The following is a 21,361-nucleotide window of genomic DNA, read 5'->3' as shown; positions in this document are numbered from 1 at the left end:
ATTATATAAATCACCTTGAAACTTAAGAACACAATTAACTATAGCAAGAATTTCTTTTGCTACAGTAGCATAGTTCTTCTGACTATTATTCCATTTGCCAGAATAAAACTGGACTAAATATTCTTGTTTATCAATTGGAGAAAGCTGTTTAAGTATTCCTCCATAACCAATATCAGAGGCATCAGTTTCTACAATTTTTTGCCAGTTAGGATTGGCTAAAGTACGACAAGGAAGATTATTAACTTTCCCCTTGATTTTGTGAACTGCTTGCGTGTGAATATCAGTCCAAGGTTTTGGAATCTTTTTTAATCTATCATATAAAATAGATGAACCAAACCGTATTATTATATTATTATTTTAATAATATTATTACTATATTATTATATTATATTATATTATATTATTATTTTAATATTATTGAAGTTATCTTATCTTATCTTATCTTATATTATATTATATTATATTATATTATATTATATTATATTATATTATATTATTATTACTATATATTTTATCATTATTTAACTATCTTCTATTTTTTTTTCTAACACATAGCAAGTGTTGGAGCAAGACTTGAAAAAAATATACTCATTCCATGCACCTTCAAAATGAATCTTAATCAACCATGTAGAAATCTAGTTGAAAGTTATTGTCAGGTGATTATCACTTGCAATCTTTGTGGTGGGAACCATCATACATTGAATTGTCAATCAGTCATTTATGAATATGAAGATGATTATGAACTCTTTGATGAGTTCTCATATGGTGATTCCGAGAAATCAAAGACATTGAAAAATTACCAATTAGAATCAACCAAAGGTCAGTTACTTGTGATTATTTGTGGTGAAAATCACCCCAGTCATGAATGTCAAGCAGGTAACACTTTCTCATAACGTGGTTCTCGGAGGCTGAAAGACCTTGAAAAATTAATTGATAAAAGAAGTCAGAGGTCAGTCACATGTGATTTTTGTGGAGGCAACCACCAAAGCTTTGAATGCCAAACAGGTAACACAATCTCGTACAATATTTTTGAAACTAAAATACATTGAGGAATTAATCAATCAAAGGTCTGTTATTTGTGAATATTGTGATGGAAGTCACCTTAGTCATGAATGCCCATCAGATAATCCTATATTTTTTTATTCATTTTATGAACAATCTCATGATGCTTCTAGTTCTTACATGTATAACGATTTTTATGGGTATAATGGCAATCCGGAATGCAATCAATACCTAAATTCTATGTGGAATCAAAGCAACATGAGTCAACCACCTCAAGAGGAGAACACAAGGTTTGAAGAGACTTTGTATAGCTATATGAAAAAGACAGAAGAAATACATGTGCAGGATCAAATAGCCATGATGCACAGTAAATCACTTGGTAAGTATTGTAAACTCCTTAAATTTTGGCAGTGAACAAATAAATGACATAACATCATGTGAGAATGGATCAACTCAAGAAGACGAGCCTTGTGAGAAAAAGGTTATCACTCAAGAAGAAGGTTTAGATCTAATGGAGATTGCTTACAATGAAAGATTTGGTTGAATTTAATTCAACAAATGATGAGTGCATATCCGATTTTTCTTATCCACTTAAATTAATTAATTTTGAAGAAAATAAGAATGAAGAGGTCACAAGCACAAATGAAATATCCTTTGATCATAATTCTTCAATTTCTTCTAAACATTATAATTTTGTGGATTTTGTTATTGGAGATTTTCAGGAAAACATGGAATGATCTTTGTAAAAAATGCAAAATAGAGTTAAGGAAGATCATATGCAATTATTTGACTCCTCGAGACAATGACAAAAAAGAATGCTATATGCGAAAAAGAAAAATGTTTTATGATGTTCTTAGCCAAATGAACTCCACGAGGAACCAGAAAAAGCAAAAAAGAAAACTTGATTCACAATTAGGGGTGGAGTACACAAGTTCTCGGAGAAAAAAAAAAAGATTTAAGGGAGATTCTTTACCCCTCTTGTTTTTAAAGTATGTGTCATGAGGACATGACACAATTTAAGGGTGGGGGTAGAAGAAAATAATTTTATATATGTATTTTTCTTTCTTTCTTTTATTCTTTTTTCTAGTTATATATTTGATTTTTATCATTTTTTTTGTGAGGTTTTTTTTTTTTTTTTTTGGTATCTTCGTAATTTTTTTTTCCTTCAGTTTTTTTTTATCTTCCCGTAACCATTGAGGGTGAAGCAATGGAACCTTATAAGTCCAGTAAGAAGGAGTGAAAGTGCACTTGATTAATTGAGTTGGTTAATATCCATATTAATGTACAACTAGAATACAAAATGATGGCCTCTGCAAAAACAATGTCACTTACACAGGAGTAACTCCATAGTGATTGGCATGCCTGAATGACTGGTTAATCAACCGCATTTTGAGCAGTTTCATTATTGGCACAAGTAATTTTCTAGTTTATACTTAAGCTAGGCTCTGAAAGTTAACAGAGTTAACAAATGAACTTATTGCACACAGAAGGTGTGTGGTTGCAGTTTCTTTCAAACTTTCTTCTGCAATTATATATTTGAAAGCCAAAAAGATTTTCACTTTATTTAAATATGAATAATTTAATTTATTATATAAAAATATGCCTCTTGTAAATGCTAATATGTCAAAATAAAATTCTTATCCAATGTGAAATATATATTTTTTATATTTAACTCATAACTTCCTTGTTTGTGAGTTATTTTTGTGAAGGCAAGAACTAATATCTTCAATACTTGGCAGGACTTTCTGAGATTGAGAAGCATTACGATCAAAAGCAAGTAGAATTTACAATCTTTATTCTAGAACTTGCCCCGAATGTCTTTTGAGGCGAAATTTTAGACAACACTGACGTTTAGAAAATGAATTAGGCTTTCTTTGTTTACCTCAGTCTTTTCTAAATGTCGTACCAATTAAAAAAAAAAATCCCTAGCACCTGTTTGAAGCCTAAATATATTCTTTTTTTTTTTTTTTACACCTAAACCAGCTCAAATTTAAATATGCAATTCCATGCTTATGATTTGAAAGTCCTTTTTCAGAAAATAAGTTTGGAGCTCGTTTTGAAAAAGAACCAGAATTTTAAAAAAAATGAAAAAAATGGTGGTGATTATGTACAAAACTAAGTACATCAAGAAAAAAAAAGTATCAACTAGTAAATATGTGAAAAGTCAGTTCTGAAAAAAAAAAAAAAAAAAACTGCTCCAAAGCTAGAAAAAGACAAGTCACAATAAATATAACCTTTACCCTACCAGCCTGAAGCCAACATTACAAGCCCAAAAAGTCCAAAATGATTTTAGAAGTCAGTGTTTGGTCGACATTAGTGGAGATAGACATAAAGGGCAAGCCTATGGACAAAAAGATGAAGATTACTAAATGCAGATGATCGTAAAATTATCAATTTCAGAGAAGTCCCGAAAAGAAAGAAGGTGAAGCTTTTGTCGAACAAAAATAAAAGCAGAAACAAAGTGAAGGTTTGATAAATATGGAAATTATAAAGTTTGGAAGCATGATAGATCTTATTTGATTAAATTTCCATGTTACGAGAGTAGCCATAATTTCAAAAAAAAAATTCCTTCAAAATTCTTCCCTCGAGGACGAGCAAAAATTCAAGTGTGGGGGTATTTGATGGGTATAAATTATTCGTGTAATTTCAATATAAAAATATAATATTTTAAAAATAAAACATGAATAATTTATATCATATTCCGGCACTTTTCTAACAAATCTTGCAGGAAAAGAATACATGGAAAAAGAGAAGAAGCAAGAACTAAAAGCCAAGAAAGGAGGATGCATGCGTGACAACTTCATCAAAGACTATACAAAGTCAAGAGAAACAAAGTTATGACAAATTCTCACCAAAATTTCATGATAAATTGTCATGCCTCATCAAGGAAATATTATTATATTGAATTTCTCTTGCAATGTCTCTCCAAGACTTCTAGGAATTTTTTTATAAATAGCATATGTTTTGTAGAAGAAAAGAGAACCCATCTTTCATCTTATTTGCATCCAAGAGTGAAGAGGACACAAGAACTAGTCTTGGTGTCTCTCTTGGCTCTTTCTTGTAGTAAAAAAAAAATATTCTCTTAGTCTTTATTTGTATTTAGTTTTCTACTCCATAATGGAGTAAGTTTCCTTGGTTGGGATACTACATGAAGCTTGATGAAGCTATTATAATAAATATCTTTATTTTATTATCTTCTTATGTTGAGATTTTCTCTTTATCATCTTTATACACCAAGGTATTTGATATTAATTATATCTATTATTGGATATAATTATATCTCTTTACAAAAATCTTTATCTTGTTATTTTATTTCTTATTCGAGAGAAGAGAACGACTTAAACAAGTTTTGTTGATTTAAATGATCTTTATCTTATTTATTTTAGTCCTAATTCTTGCGGAGGGATTAACTCGAATAAGTTATTGATTTAAATGATCTTTATTTTATTTCTTTCAGTCCTAATTCTCACGGAGGGATTGACTCAAATAAGTTTATTGATTTAAGGGATCTTCGTCTTATTTCTTTCAGTCGTAATTCTCACGGAGGGATTGACTCAAATAAGTTTATCGATTTAGCAAAAGCTAATCGAAAGAGGCTTTTGTTCACTTGGTGCCCTCAACTAAGATAATTCTTGTTTGAAGTCATTACTTTAATTGGTTAACTACACTAATCGAAGGAGGTGTTATTAATTAATTATTGTTTAATGTCACCAATTAATTGTCAATAAATTAATAGTATAAGCGAGAGTTGTACTATTAACATATTGTCGTTATGTGGAGTGATTGTATTAGAAATAAACAATCATTCTTTAAACGGAGAAATAAGTAATAAACTTTTGATTTTATTATAATAATTTTATCTTGCCGATTCAAAATATCCCAACCTCTTATCTTTTATTAGAAAAATCCAAAAATATTTCTTATTTTATTATTATAATTTTCAGTACTTTTGAACAACTCTCTTTTCATCAATTTGATCCTCTCAAATAGTAACAAAAATAATACAAATCTGTAGCCTAGGTGGTTCCAATTTGTATGAGACGATATCTTAAACTTTACTATAATTTGACAGAGTACGAGCAGAAAATACCTATGCACATTGGTCTCGTCAGTGCCCACTCGACCCAGGAGTTGGGTCGTGATAATAATAATAATGTCTAGATATCTAGCCTCACTCAAACCTGCGCAATTCAATAGCTTATAACAAATCAAAACAATAGATTCATCTCATATGACAAACCATTTCGAAATAAAAAAAAAAACAATTGGTTCAATATTTGTTGAAATTGACACTTTAGTTTCGGTTAGATTGTATCTTGTAAATTTGAAATTCCGTCTTTTATATTCTTTAAGGACCAAAAATTGAATTTCTTAATTAAATAATGAGAACTAGCCATTGACTTGGATCTAATCTATTGTGACAATAAATTTATGATTTGCTACTAATTCAATTACTTAATGATTATTGAAAATTTAATTACAATTAGTCGTATTAAGGATAAAATTTTAATATAGCTAATATAGAAGTGAATCTATATTATAACTTATATCAAATTAAGTGCTAACTCCACACAATGTTCAATGATTAATAAGTTATAAACTAAATTGGATAAATTCAATTACTTTACATCAAATGACAATATACTTCTATTAAGAAAATATTAACCTAATTTTTTCTTATTGTTCTGATTATTAGGATTTAGGACGGAAATGTAGTGAATTCATAATAGTTTCCTCTAAATTTTGAAATTAATTAAAAAAAAAAAATTGTACCAAAATTTGAAAAGAACAAATGTTTAACAACACAAAAATAAAAACAACAAGAGTTGAGTTCCCTCCAAATTATTTCCCCTAAATTTTTAATGCCAACTTTTTTTTCTATTAGAGAATCAAAACCCTAAAAAACTAAGCACTTAAAAGAAACTAGAAAATGTACGTCATCTTTTCCCATCTCAATCCCTACTTTCAACTTTTGTTCTCAAAGAATAGCTAAGGTAAATTTTATATTCCTTTCTCTATTGCTTGCTTTCCCCTTATGTTTTGAACATAGTTTCTTTTAGTTTTGGTAAGATGTGTACAATTGTAGTCGATTTGCTTGCGGATCTATCCGCCTTGAAGTCAATTTACTTGCAAATCTACCCAGAAATCAAAGTAGAGGTAAAAATCTCTAACCTCTAAAATTATTTGATATTTTAGGTTGTATTTAGAGATGGCAACGGGGTGGTGCGAGTTTAGATATGTGTGGGTGCGGGGAGGGGTGGGTCTAAATAACTTTTTCTGATTATATACGGGTGCGGGTGCGACTTCTAATTCACGACCAGTTGTTGAACTTCTGATTCACTTTTACCCCCTGTTTGGATGGTTGTTTCCTGTGGTTTATTAATGTATGATTTTCTATTAAACCATGTTTGTATATGTTATTCTTAAAATTATGTGCTATGGTGTTGTAGATCCCTTGTAATTCCGTGGTTACATAACCATGAAAAAGTTCAATTTTTGTAACCACAGATTTGATGGTTTTTGCGTTGTTATGTATTTCATTTCTCCATTGTACCCCCACCCTATCACCCACCACCCCAACCGCCACCCATTACCCCCACCCCACAACCACTCATCCCCACCCTACCACCCACTACCCCCACCCTCATCCCACAACCCACCTCACACCACACCACCCATCCATCCACCATCCCCACCCACTACCCCTCACCACCACCCACCCCCACGCCACAACAACTCACCCCCATCCTACCACCCACTATCCCCACCCTCATCCCACAACCACCCACCTCACACCACCTACTTATTTTTTAAAGTTTCTATTTTATCCTTTACTTGAGTTTTATTGATATATATAAAGTAAATTCTAATTAAGAGTTAAGGCTACTTTAGTAAACTTACAAGTTATTATACAGTATCATACAGTCAAATCAAACAATATAAATGTTATTAAACCACAACAAACGATACAGTTTATCCAAACATTGTGGTCATTAATATAGTACAATACAATACCATACTGCATCATGCCACACTTTACATTAATGAACCACGGGAAACAACCATCCAAACAGAGGGTTAGTGTTGCTCTTTTACAGTTCCTTATTAATTGGAAAAAAGTTGTATAATTTCTCACAAATAATTGGAACTAAACATGCGAATCTTCAATATTTATTTTGCCTAGTTTGGGCTTGTTTTCTTCCCACATTTAACACATTATTTAGAACAAATTAGGAGTTTCTTTTAATTGTGGATATTCAAAATCTCATAAGTAATTTATGTGTGGGGGCGTGGGGGTGGGGGGGAGTTCGATTCAATTTATGAATTATGCCGTATTATTGATTGAATTAACTTTCTTTTTTCTAAAAAGAAAATGTAGCTGCCACGTTTTTGTTGCAGCAAAGAAAAAGACAATTCCATATCTTTCAAATTGTTGCATTATGAACCGTGGCCCAAAATGTTTCTATTTCAATTATGCAGGAGGGTCTTCGTCCACCATGAAAATGCCAACAAAAAACAAATAATACAAATGTAAATTGAGGTTTAATCAATTAAAACATATATTTCTACTGGTTCAATGTTTTAGAATGATATTTCAAACGTTATTATTGGAGGAACAAATTTTTTCTTGTATTTCCATATAAGACGCTGCCTTGAGAAGTTGTCTGATCCACACATAGCACTGGACAGTGACCTCAAAGCTTACTTTGACTTCCACTTTGACAGATTTGGACAAGAAATTACCTAATTTGGAATAAATCTTCAAATTTGTATTTGACCCCAAAATTATTGCAATGACTGCAATTTGATTGTAAAAAGAGTTTAATCATATGGTATAATGTTGTAAAAATTAAGAATTTAGGATTTATAATTAGTTATTACTAAAGTGGTTTATTTATTTGGAATTATTGAGAATTCTTTATACTTTATACATGTGAGACGATATCATACATGTATTAAGAATTTATGAGTAATAATGATAACTATAAATTAAAATTTATTTAGAGTCGTTGAAAAATTATACATGGATTAAAAATTTGCGATTAATAAATAAAGGTTATTATCACACCCATTTTCTTGAAGTGAGGGAATGTGATCTTATGTAGGATCACAAGGGGCCAGGATTTGGATTAATTCCAGCGGTTATCTCCCTACAAAATAAGAGCGACGGTGCTAGTAATTGGGGGGGGGGGGGGGGGACATAACTAGGCAGATTTTAGAAAATTATTACAAGTACATAGCCGTATTAATTAATTATGAATATGCCATCTAAATTATTTACTATAATAACAATTTAGAGGAGAAAATCCACCGACGAATTCCAATTCCATTAGAATAGGAATATTTATTTAATGTAGTAATCCTTAAATACATCCCCTCCTTCCTAAAATTTTGCATATATTTAAGGATACCCCTAAAATGTTGGAAAATAATTAAAGATAAGTCACCTAAATCAGCTAATTTATAGGGGAATGATTTCACGCCTGCCACCGTTACCAATTTATATCCTATTGTCTTTTTAATTTTTTTATTTATTTTCCCCCTCTAATTTATTTTTTTATATGAAATCATGATGAATAATAATAGTATATGTTAGTATTACTATAGGAATTTTAATTATAAAGTATCTGGAATGCTTATCTCATGCTATGCATATATTAATTTAATTTATTTAAGCAATAAATTTTTTTATAGCAGACATATATTGTGGATATGTATATGTTAAAACTAAAAATATATCGGGAATCTGCAAATTTATTCTAAAGGTAACGGTGAGTACAATATTTGTACTAGACACACACTACAAATATATATTAAATGAATATAAAAGTTATATTAGATAACGAATAAATCATATATAAATTACAATAAATCATGTATAAAAAATCACACCAAATAATATCTATATATTTATATAAAGCAGGGCACTAGATCGGCCACGTGGCATACCGTTTTGGTCTCAAATGCTATTTATCTTTTTTGTCATTTTTTCGCCTTTTTCTTTCAAATTTTATATAAAAAAATATTATTTTCCATTAAATGCAAACAAGCCGTTGCAATTGTTCCCAACAAAAACTAAACATTGCATCCCTTAAACAAATGGAAAACTAAACAGTGCATCCCTTGAACAAATGAAACGTATGGTTACAGTTGATTTAATTTAAACTTTTTACTTACAATTTCACATTTAATTTCTCATATTCTATAACGTTCTTACATAATATATAATAGTTACAAAATTATTCACTGCCCAACACATATTTGTTTTTCCCTGTCCTCTCATCTTTCTATATTACTCTTTGTTTCCCATCTCAGTCCACAATCCCGTCTCTTATGCCAAATTAATGTAATAATTACTTAGATTACAAAAAAAACAAAAAAAAAACACATTTAGGAAATTCAAAGTTTAAAAACTTTATCAACAATTCTTTTTTTTTATTTGACTGCTTTAATTTTATTCTTTGCAGATTTTTGATTTATGATAATTGAACTTATTTTTGAGGAATGCGACCTTATTATGGAGAAATATTTTATAAGAATTTGATTGTTTGTTAGTAACTTTTCAGAAATTTGTTTTGATTTTGGAGCGAGGTGTTCTCATCCGTGTTATAATTTATCCACGACGGTTGCCACTCAGTATTGAATTTAAATTTACCAATATATATTTCATCGGTGTTGTAGTTTGTCCCTAACTTTTTGTCCAGTTCTTATTGAACTTTTTAACATTCACCAATACATTATTCAACTGATAATCTTCAAGTTTATGCCTTGCTGCTTTTTACGAGAATGCCAAGTAACTTCCTCGAAACTACTTCATGGATTTAGGTATGAAGATTTCTCTATTTTTCTTGATTTCTTAGCTTTTGGTGTTTAGAAATATATCTTAACAACCTTTTGTTTAATTTTGTTTGTAATTGGACTATTTTGAGTGAAAAAGAAATTAACTGCATTGGACATTTTTGCTTTTATTTTTTTGTCGTGTCATCGTGACCTCTTCTTTTTATTTCGCTTAAAGTTATTTTTTGATTTAGAAATCTAAGTTTCTCAAAGTACTTATCTGTTGTGCTATGAATTTGGGTGCATCATCGAAAAAAACAGATATTCTATTTTTTACAAAAATATATTTCATGGTTAGTTTAAGATTAGAAAAATATCATTTCATAAATTAAGTTTGTAAAATTCTTAAATTGGTATCACTATGTTGTTATTTCTGATACTTTTTTGTTTTCCAATTAAAACTTGTGTAACATGATGTTTTCAGCTAAGAACCTTTTGTAGTTTTTCGTTTTAATAAAGCAATTAACTATTATAGTTTCAATAGGGAAATAGCACTTCTCCTTTTTTTTTTTTTTTTTTTTTTTTTTTTTTGTATTGTCCATGCCATCTTTTGTAAGATTTTTTAAAAAGTTACTTTTCCTTGGACAGTTTTATTTTTGTAGATACTTGAGAAAATGTGCGCTATGTTGCCTTCTTGAGATATTATGTATGTTAATAATTACTATGTGATTAATTCTGGTGAACACTTCATGGTGATATGAAAAAAAAAAAAAAGGGTTTTACCTCTTAGGTTTCTGCTTTTTTCCTTTACGAAGTGAAAATAAAATAGAAACTTGTGTTTAAATACACACTTTTAATTTGAAACTGTGTATTAGTTTCACTAATTGTCCGTCAATGCATTAATAATATCATTATCTCCTAAAGATATTAAGTAAAGAGAGTTTTACTGCTTTGTTTGCATAATCTAATTACTATATGATTGTTATTAACATTTCTTAATAGCATTCAAATAGGAATAAAGGGCGAGAAGACTGCAATTACATAATTTTTCCGTCTACGCAATAAGTTCCCTTCACAATAGGAAATTTTATTTTTTTATTTTTTTTTAATTTTATTTTTCATATATATTTTTTCCCTTAAACATTTGATTTTTATTTTATTTGTGTTTGTCTTAGATTAAAGCTTGCTTTTTTATTAATTAAATTTACAAAATAACGTATCTAACCGCGCGAAGTGCGGGTCAATTAACTAGTATACATATATTTATACAGGGTATAGTTAAACATATAAGTGGAATAAATATATTTATACAGGGTATAATTAAATATTAAATATATAAGTGGAATAAATATATACATTGTATTATACTTTATACTAATATATAAATGAAATAAATTTTAACTATATAGAAGCATGGGTTTAGACCCATGCTTCGTCGTCCGTTGCCATTAAAAAACAAAAACAAAAAAGTGTGGGCCCCATACTAAACACCAACCAATATTTAAAAATAAAAAAATTGAAACCCATCATGTCCATACTCATGGAAAAAAAAAAGTAGACCTCATATTAACAAAATCAAGCAATATCAAACAAAAACAAAGTGAATCCCATATTAAAAAAAACAAACAATGTCAAAAAAAAAGTGCATCCCATATTAAAAAATCGAACATTATTCATGTAATTTTCAAAGTATCTCATTAAATCAATAATGATGGATTCATTGTCACATGCTTATCAACCCATTAGTAGGAGCAAATGAAATTATCGTATAGCAAAAAACATGGACCTCATATTATTGCTTTTCTTCAAAAGGTTAAGTAGTCAAACCATACAATTTTCTTTCTTTTTTTATATTAGTCTGAGATGTAATCTAGATATTGAACTGTTATATTTGCTAGTCCGCCATGTTATTTATTTGTTATGTTTACTAAAATAAATATACTTAAAATACTTATTTTTTAAAATAAGATAGAATTTAATTACTTTTTCATTTTTTTCCTTACTCTAATAAATGTGAAAAGAGATTAATGTCATAAAAGGAAAAATAATATTAAATGGAGATCAAATAATTAATAAGGTAAATTAGCGAAATTATAATTCTAATTGACGTTTCCTTAAAAAATCGTGCAAAAGACAACATGACAAGTAAAATGAGTTAAACCAAAAATATTTACCAAATTAAAAAAATAGTAGTTCTTCATTTAAATAGAAAATCAAATTTCTACTTTGTTTCATTTTAAACATGTAAAATTAATATAATAATTTGAATTAGAATTATCCAAATCAAATTTGATAAAAAAAAATAATAGGTATTGTTTAGGCCCAATCTACATACATTAACAATAGAATATTTTACACATTTAAATTAATCGAATTAAAATTTAAAGTATCAACTGATGCTTAAATATTGCTATTGTTTTATCTCAAAAAGAGGAAAATAGTTTCCTTTTAAATAAGTCTTCTCTTTTAAAAAGTATTAATAAATTTTTGCCAACTTTGTATTCGTAGCAAACGGTAATATAATAAAGTTTTGGATACGGAGCACAAACTACAATGTTATATTAATCATGTTTTGAACATAATATATATATATATATATATAGAAGAGCCGGTTTATAAGCAAGATCGTCATTCGTCCTTTGGTCCCACTTTTTTATTTAAGGGCAAAAAAATGACATTTTATACTTTATATTACCAACTCTTCTAAAAAGTAGATAGAAATATTTTATTATATTTCTATTTTTCTACTATATAGAAGCATCGGTTTACCCATGCTTCGTCGTCAGTCACTCTTAAAAAAAAATTAAAAAAAAATAAGGTGGCCCTTATACTAAAAACACCAAGCAATATATAAAAAAAAGGGAAAAAAAGTGGACCCCATCCTCTCCAAACTCATGAAAAAAAAAGTGGACCCCACCCTCTCCAAACTCATGAAAAAAAGTGGGCCCCATATTAAAAAAATCAAACAATATCCATGTAATTCCCAAAGTATCCCCATCAAGTCAATAATAGTGAATTCATTGCCACATGCGTATCAACCCATTAGTGGGAGCAAATGAAATTATTGCACAGCAAAAAACATAGACCCTATTAAGACCGGTGAATGCACAGCCAAGGATCCAAAGCCACTCCCGCCAAAGCCAAAACGCCCTAGAAGAAGGAAATACAAACAAGAATGGCAGTCTAGGCAAGCTGAGCAGCCTCCAAATATAGATATGGCTGGGTCAAAGGAAGTTGACACACCAATACAGGAGGTGGCCGTACGGGTGGAGGATAGGGGTAAAAAAGCAGTGACAAACCAAGTGCAGCACAAAAAAAAAATCAGGAGCCATAGACCCGGAAGTCTTAGCTCAGAGGAATCACAATGTTGTCATAAGGATTCAAGCAGCAGGACCAGCAGCAAGCATCGACAAACAGCACCTACAGGCTGATCACTCCCAGAGGCTATCAAAGGGAACTATTCCAACTACAATCCCTCCAATATGATTATTAGTGCATGGAACATGAGAGGACTTAACAAGTCCAACAAATATAAAGAGTTTAAAGTCTTTTTAGGTAAAAATAAGCTTGATTTAGTTGGTTGTTTTGAAACTAGAGTCAAGCAGAATAAAAGTTCAAAAATCCAAAAGTTGTTGGGTGTGGATTGGCAATTCCTTGACAATTATAATCATGCACCGAATGGCAGAATTTGGATAGGGTGGAAGCCTTCTAATGTTGATGTTATAGAAATGTTTAGCTCCTTCCAAGTGATTCACTCTATAGTGAAAGATAAGTTGTCCTCATTCTCTAGCTATGTTACATTCGTGTATAGGCTGCACTCATTAGAGGCTAGAAGACCATTGTGGGCTGATCTAAGGCAGATTTACTCCAAGGTCATAGGCCCTTGGATCATACTAGGGGATTTTAACAGTGTACTACATGCAGATAACAGAGTGAATGGTGCCCCAGTGCATCACTCAAAGACTGCAGATTTCCAACAATGCCTAGATGATATTGGGGTTGGCCAACTTACCAAGAGAGGCAGCCAATACTCCTGGTGCAACAAAAGAGGGGCAGCTGAGAGGATATATAGCATGATTGACTGGGTATTCGGCAACGCTGACTGGTTCAAGGACTATACAAATGTGGAAACTCTATATATGCTTCCTGGATGCTTGGATCATACTCTAGTGATTATTAACACGGCTAGCATCAGAACTCAAATTAACAAACCATACAGGTTGCTTAATGTCATGTTGACTAATCCAGACTTTTAACAGCAAGTACAGGACATATGGAAGCAAGAGGTGAAAGGGTATGCTATGTACTCTATTTGCAGAAAACAGAAAAAACTAGAGCTGGCCACCAGAGGAATACACAAAGAATTATCATCAGCCAAGATTAAATTAGGGAAGTTAAGGGCAGACCTGACTACCATACAAGATGCACTAAATGAAGATCATTTCAACCCTGAACTGATACAGGCAGAAAAAAATATGGTGACTGATACGCTCAAATTACATTTATGAGTGGCGTAAAGCGGTCGTTGTCAAATATAATAACCCAAACAAGGTTGGGGTCGAATCCCACAGGGAATATGGAGAGAAAAGGGTACTAATTGTATGCGATACTAGTCTTTAAAGGCTTTAATCCTATTCCGAATAGTTTGAAATATTTGTTGTGTAATGTAATTGAATATTTTGACTTGAATTGTACTTAATGCGAGAGAGAGACTAAGGTTGTGTTCCCCACTTTGATTAGATATTATGATTCAGGTTTCAATGTGATATACTTCTAATGATTGTTCTAAGAGTATGCACTTCATCTCTTAAGGACTTCCTAATGTTTTCCAACAGTTAGGTCATATTTCCACTTTATGATTTTTCCAAATGTAAAAGAGTTGAACTCGAAGAGCGACCCATAATGCCAATTAGACTTGTTCTTATCCCTAAGTTAGTCTATTAAACGAGGGTTAACGCCCCGAGTCATTGTTATTCAATCTTACCAATAATAACTCTCTTTCCCAAGAAAAGTTAGTATAATGGCTTAGGCTAATGCTTGCAATCATTACCCAACGCTAACGCACAAATATAGAATAAACCATTATGCATATATCAATAGTAGAAACCCATTCACATAATACCCATAATGGGGTCCACAACCTTTGAATTAAAATTAGCTACTCATCATTTTGGTTAACGAAGAAAGCTTAAAAGTTAAAATAATGTACTTACAATGCTAATACAATGTGGAATGAGGGTGAAGTTGGTGCTTTAAATGCTCCAACCACTTCACAAATATCCAAGGCTTAAAGTTAATGCTCCAAAAGATCAGAAATATCAATGTTAAAACCCTAACTTTAAGTATTTATAGGAACAAAAAACGCGCCAAAGTTCTGGACAAAAACACCCTTTCGCGGCATCGTTACAGACCGTAACACAGGTTACGGTCCGTCCTTCGATTCCGTCCTTTGTCAGCTTGACATAGGTCAACCGTTACGGCTTCTTGCGACGATCTTCCAGCGGATCATGGCTTCAGTGTTCAGTGGCCAATGCGTTACGCCATGATGTTACGCCTCGTAACCTGCATTACGGACCGTCCTTCTGGGCGTAACATGTGACACTACTTAGGCTTCTTACTGGAAATTTCCTTCAGATTACGGTACACGTTACGGCCCGTAACATGAGTTACGAACCGTCCTTTATAGCGGCACGTATCTGGATCTTCCTCTCTGGGTACGGATCACATTACGGTCTGTAACTCGAGTTACGGACCGTCCTTTTGCTCCAAGTTGTCCCATTTTTCAGTATTTCTTATCATTTCCGTTCCTTAGTCAACCAACCTTACAAAATACCAAAACAACATAAGAAACGATGTAAAAACACTTAAAAACAAGCAACACTTCTAGTGAAAAAGACATAAAATATGTCAAAATTCACGGCACATCAGTGACCATGATTGAATAGTGGGACTCTATCCAGGAGAGATTATTACGGCAACAGTCCAGAGCTACCTGGATTGGTTTTGGTGATTCAAACTCCAAGTACTTCCATGCATAATTGAAAGCCAGACAAGCAAGGAACTGAGTCACTACTATATATACAGAACATGATGTATAACTCACGAACCCACTCTTGGTGCAACAAGAATTTGTTGAATTTTTTCAAAAGTTACTTGGTGAAGCAGCCCCTACTATGCCTGGACTCAACATAAACATTGTAAGAGATGGGCCTTGCTTGTCGTTATCACAACAACAACAGATGTTGCAACCAGTGACCAAAGAGGAAATTACACAAGTAGTAAAGGCACTCCCCCTTGACAAGTCACCAGGAATGGATGGGTATCCGGCTGAATTCTACAAACAATTCTGGTCTATAGTAGGGGAGGAAGTCACTTTAGCAGTGATGCAATTTTTTCAAACGGGAAAGCTGCTGAAAGGAGTAAACTGCACAACTATTACTTTAATTCCCAAGGTCCCAAACCCAACGTATGTCAAGCAATTCAGGCCAATAGCCTGTTGTTCCACATTACATAAAATCATTGCTAAAATCCTCACGGTAAGATTGAAAACAGCTGTAGACTTTCTAGTGGGACCATCTCAATCCGCCTTCATTGAGGGAAGAAACATACTGGATAATGTTATACTTGCACATGAGCTTCTCAAAGGGTACACGCAGAAATCAGTCTCACCCCGATGTATGATTAAGATCGACATTAGAATGGAATAAAGGAAACTACTTCTCAAGTAACGATACAATCTATTTCACGAATTATAAATAATAGCAAGTTATGTTATTTAGCCTCGGATAATGACTCTAAATTAACTTCTTCCGAAGATTAACTAGACTACCCAATTGAAGATCCCTCAAGCAATTAGGAGCATTAAGAACACCCGAATATGGCTACAAGTGGTATTGCCTATTCCTAGGTCAACTTCCATTAGATGAGGGTTAACGCCCCAAATTTATGTTAATTATTCTATCCCAACTCCGTTCTTCCTCTTCCGAGTTTCAAACAAAGTAAATGGGCGAGTTCAAAGGTTAGCTAATCCCTTGAGAAACATTCATGAACAAGAATAATTAAAATAGCAAAAACTTACTTGATTAAGAACAATGCAAATGAATAAATAAGCATAACAAGAGTGTCAATCTTAATTGTCACCAAGAGATTTCCATCAACAAGGATTTCATAGAAGAAAAAACATTTTTGTAGGAACCCTAGCCTCCAACTTGTGAAAACTGCCAAAGATAATATTTAGAAAACCCTAGTTTTTCTTTTTATAGGAACTGGAATGGAAGAAATCGTCAAAACCCAAGTTCTGGTCGAACTGGGCAGAAATTCCTTCTACGCGAACGCGCCACGTTGCTGCGCGAACGCGTAGAATCACGCTCTTCCTTCAGCGCGGTCGCGTGTCCTTCCTACGCGAACGCGTGGGCGCGGACGCGTGACCTTCATGCGCGAACGCACAGAACAATTTTTCCCAAAAAATTCCAGAATCTCGATTTTCTTCCAGTGATCAACTTTTTCGACTCTTTTTCGCTTGTTTTCCACACTTAGGCTCTAGGGACCTCGTATTACCTGAAACATGACAAAAACTATGTAAAATAACATAGACTTGCTTAAAAACAAGTAAAACTTATAGCCGAAAAGCGTCGATTGTGGCATAAACTCACGCCACATCAACACCCCTAACTTAAAGTATTTGCTTGTCCTCAAGCAAGTCATACAAAACAACGACTCAATATAATACCTAGATATCATAGAGTAACAATGTCTACATTGGTTTTGAGTCTGAACTACCGGCATGCATGTTTTCCTTTAAACGACCACCCCAACTTTCTACTTTAAAGCAATATGCACAACTCAAGAACACTACGACTAACAATGAAGCTTCAATGAATGACATTACATTATCGAACATATTATGGTGCACACAAACGCTACTTTAGGCGGTCACTTTTTTTTGTTCAATTCTCATCCTTATGCCCTCACATAGACCAAAGAATGTCCCAACACACATATATACGACAAGAATGGGACGAAGATAAAAGAGAAGAGAAAAACACTCAACACTCACAAAGAATTCATATCTACACATGCAAATACCATAGGCTTGCCCTTATTTTCTATGTTCTCATCCTAGGCTCGTTCGGTTGTGATCACATTAGGACTTGTTTCGGCTTGTAATGTAGGTTTAGGGACAGGTCGGATACTTTTTGGATATTAGTGACTCACCCTCCTTGAACACTACAACATCTTGTCACCTTAATTTGCCTCTTTTCTTTCTACCCCTTTACTTTCTTTCAGTTTTCGACCTCGATGTGGTTTTACTCCTAACCAACTTACAAATCTTTTTGTGTTACAATTTTCTGATTTATATATATATATATATATGCAACTACCACATCGCATCTCCACTAGCAAAATCCACCACCCCCAACTTATGTTTTTAACATGTACTCCACATTTAATTCACCCCCAACTTAGGCATTTTGCCTCATCTAACTGGTAGCATCAAGGAGGTAACGGGTGCGAAGATGGATTAATTGCACAAAGGGTAAGGTTTCATAATTGGCTAGCCAAGAAAAAGGTCAAAAGGCTCAAAAGGGAAACTAGGGGTATTTAACACTTTTGGTAAGGCTTATTTAGGCAAAGTGACTATTTCAACAAAGAAAACCTAAGATCATCTCACAACCAAACTAACTTTCGGATTTCATACAAGACCAACCGGGCAAGTTCTAGATTATACATGCATAAACAGAATCAAACTAACAGCTCACACACACATTCGCATAAGGACAATTATTTTTACACTTGTGACCTCCTAAGTAGTCTTTTATCACACACAATACCCCAATAATCATAATGTCATATAAAGAATCAATCATGTTAATCAATCCTGTTCTAAGTATGCATTTTTCAAATTTTCGAGGGGTCCAAAATTTCCAACAAACCACAATACATGCCATTAGTTACCAAGTAGTACCAAATAAGCCAAAATTACTCTACTCAACCTAAGCAACATCTTAAACATGCCAGTTTCAACAAAATAAAACCCCCCTCAGGAAAAGAACTCTGGCAAAGAAAAGTCGAGGGGGTTCCTAAACACATATTTACGATACAACACTACCAGATAGCCACCCCCAACTAAAATATTTGCAGTGACCTCACTGCATTCCATAAGCATACAAAAAACAAAAAATTAAAAACAATAAAAATCCTAGGCATACCTACTAGCACTAAGTGTTATGGTCATCTCTGCTCACCCTCGGAACTGGAGCTGCTGGGCTCTGGCAAGATAAAATCTTCCTCATTTTCCTCCTCTTCATGCTGTGCTCCGCATACACTCCTCAGAATGCTCATCATTTTGTTCAAAAACTTGCTTTGCTTTTTGGCGTGCTCTCTTGCCTTTTTCTACCTCCTCTCTATCTTACCCTGCTTTTCCTTTATATGTTTCATGTCCTCCACCACACCTGCTAATGTCGGACCACCAGGACCAGCGGGAGCTGTAGATGTGCCCTCTCCATGTGGGCCCGAAGGGAGACTAGCCACTAGCTGCTGAATTTGATTGTCCACCCCATGGACCTGGGTGGAGATATATTGGAAAGGCCTGGCGGCTTCTTGCAGTGGTGGCAAGATTGGTATACCCATGGGAGGAGCAGGTGCCCCACCAGTCGAATCTGATGCAGTAGAGGTGAACTGCCCAAATGACGGGGCTGCTATATCAATCCTTTTTTTCTTCTACATATTTCCGGGCCCTCTCTTCTTCAACGGATGAATCGGTCCACCGGGGCCCTTTTCTTTGTCACCTGGCCTTGTGGGCACCCTATCAGTGGCGCACAAATAAGTGATCAACGATGGGAAGAATAGACTCTTAGTCCTTTCATGCACCACCTCCCGTATTTCTTGCATAATCAGCCTCCCCACATCAACAGGTAATCCTTCCATCACAGCACAAATTAATTTAGCCCTCTCAACAGGCACCTCTGAATCATGTTTAGAAGGCAGCACCCGGGATGTCACAATATCTAGCCAAGTTTTGGCCTCAGCAGTGAATTCTGTGGAGTCAATCTTCCGTTGCATTGTGGTCAACCATTTTGGTTGCTCCCCACCGTGAAGGTGGGTCACAAACCATTGTTGCCTCATTTGTTCATACCTCTGTGCCATTTCACTGTTGTCACCATCCTGCAGATTGTAGTAGGCATTGATTCGAGAAGCATTGCACAGGACATCTACACCTCTGACTTTGACAATTGCCCTATGTGTAATGTCTGCCTCTACAGCATTTGCATAGAATTCCCGTACAAGGGTATAATTTGCCTTGATTGGTTCATCCGCAAAGCGTATCCATCCGCTTGTTACCAGCCTTTCATAGAATTCGGGCATCTTTTCTTCCAGATTTTCTGTGACGATGCCCCTTTCTTCGATGAAGCTCTTTCCCAGCAGTCTATCATAGAGCTTCGAACATTTTGCTGACTGAAAGGTGGTGGTGTCATAGTATTCAATCAAGGGCACTTGGGCAGCATTGGATGATGAAGCCATTTTGCAAGTTTAAGTACCTACAAAAACAAACGCAATACATATGAACTCCTACAATGATGTATAATGAGGCAATTAGGTCAAGAAAATTGGCCACCCAAGTTTTGAGCAGCTCTGTGCGAGCATTCTGTTTATGCACTGCCACTTTTTCTTCTGCGCGTTAGCGCAACAAGGCAGCGCGTTCGCGCTGTTTCACTTCTGTATTTCAGCGCGTTCGCGCAATCAACTGGCGCGTTCGCGCAATCAACTGGCGCGTTCGCGCAATCAACTGGCGCGTTCGCGCTGGTTTGTTTCATTCCTTTTTTTTTTCTGCGCGTTCACGTCATATGTCGGCGCGAACGCGCTCAGTCGTTAAAGCTTTTCAGAAGCATTTTCACAAACAGGTTATGGGCATCATTTTTGGAGCTTCGATTCAATGATTTTAAGCACGTATTTTGCCCCATTTTTTTCTTTTCATATCAACACCCAACTCTCAACTCACATCACTCAACAACTAACAACAATTTACATGACATAAAATTCAACAATTTTATCAAGTTTTTATGGTTAAACAAGTGAAAGTCAAGTTTCTTTCACAAATTCTAACATGAAAAGAGGATAAAAACAACCCTATGAACAAGAGAATGACAGAATTACATACCTTGTGGTTGCAAGTTGAAGAATTTATCAAAAAATTGAAGTTGGGTTTGAGAGAGAATTTAGGGAAATGGGAGGAAAATGGGGGTTTATACCCCCTAGTCTTCTATTTTGTAAACTGGAAAACGCGCGTTCGCGCAGAGTAATTTTTTTTATTTTTTTTTATATGTGTTCGCTGCAGTATAGAGCGCGATCGCGCAGAGGTAAATCAGGCCCCATTTTTCCAGGGTCAGAAAATAAGTACAGAAACCAGTCTAACAAATTATAACTCATGTTTCAGCAGCAGCTACTGATTTGTGGCTGTTCTGAAAACCCAACCTGGTCAAAACAATTCCAAAAATTTTAAAACTTTGCAGATTAGTCACAAATCATAAACTAAACTGTTCTAAAAAAATCAAATTTCAAAAATGATTTAAAAATTTTAAAA

General features: G+C 33.6%; 1 protein-coding gene across 1 annotated transcript; it reads left to right on the top strand.

Moving 5' to 3' along the window:
- Window positions 1-13,283: 13,283 nt before the first annotated feature.
- Window positions 13,284-16,487, top strand: LOC132637275 (uncharacterized). The gene is made up of 3 exons (XM_060354387.1): window positions 13,284-13,949; window positions 14,040-14,258; window positions 15,930-16,487. The coding sequence occupies exons 1-3, from the start codon at window positions 13,284-13,286 to the stop codon at window positions 16,485-16,487; spliced, it is 1,443 nt and encodes a 480-aa protein (XP_060210370.1).
- The last annotated feature ends 4,874 nt before the right edge of the window (window positions 16,488-21,361 follow it).

This window comes from Lycium barbarum, chromosome 4, assembly GCF_019175385.1.
Source record: "Lycium barbarum isolate Lr01 chromosome 4, ASM1917538v2, whole genome shotgun sequence".
In the NCBI taxonomy this organism is placed as follows: Eukaryota; Viridiplantae; Streptophyta; class Magnoliopsida; order Solanales; family Solanaceae; genus Lycium; species Lycium barbarum.
This window is presented reverse-complemented; position numbering and strand designations above follow the sequence as displayed.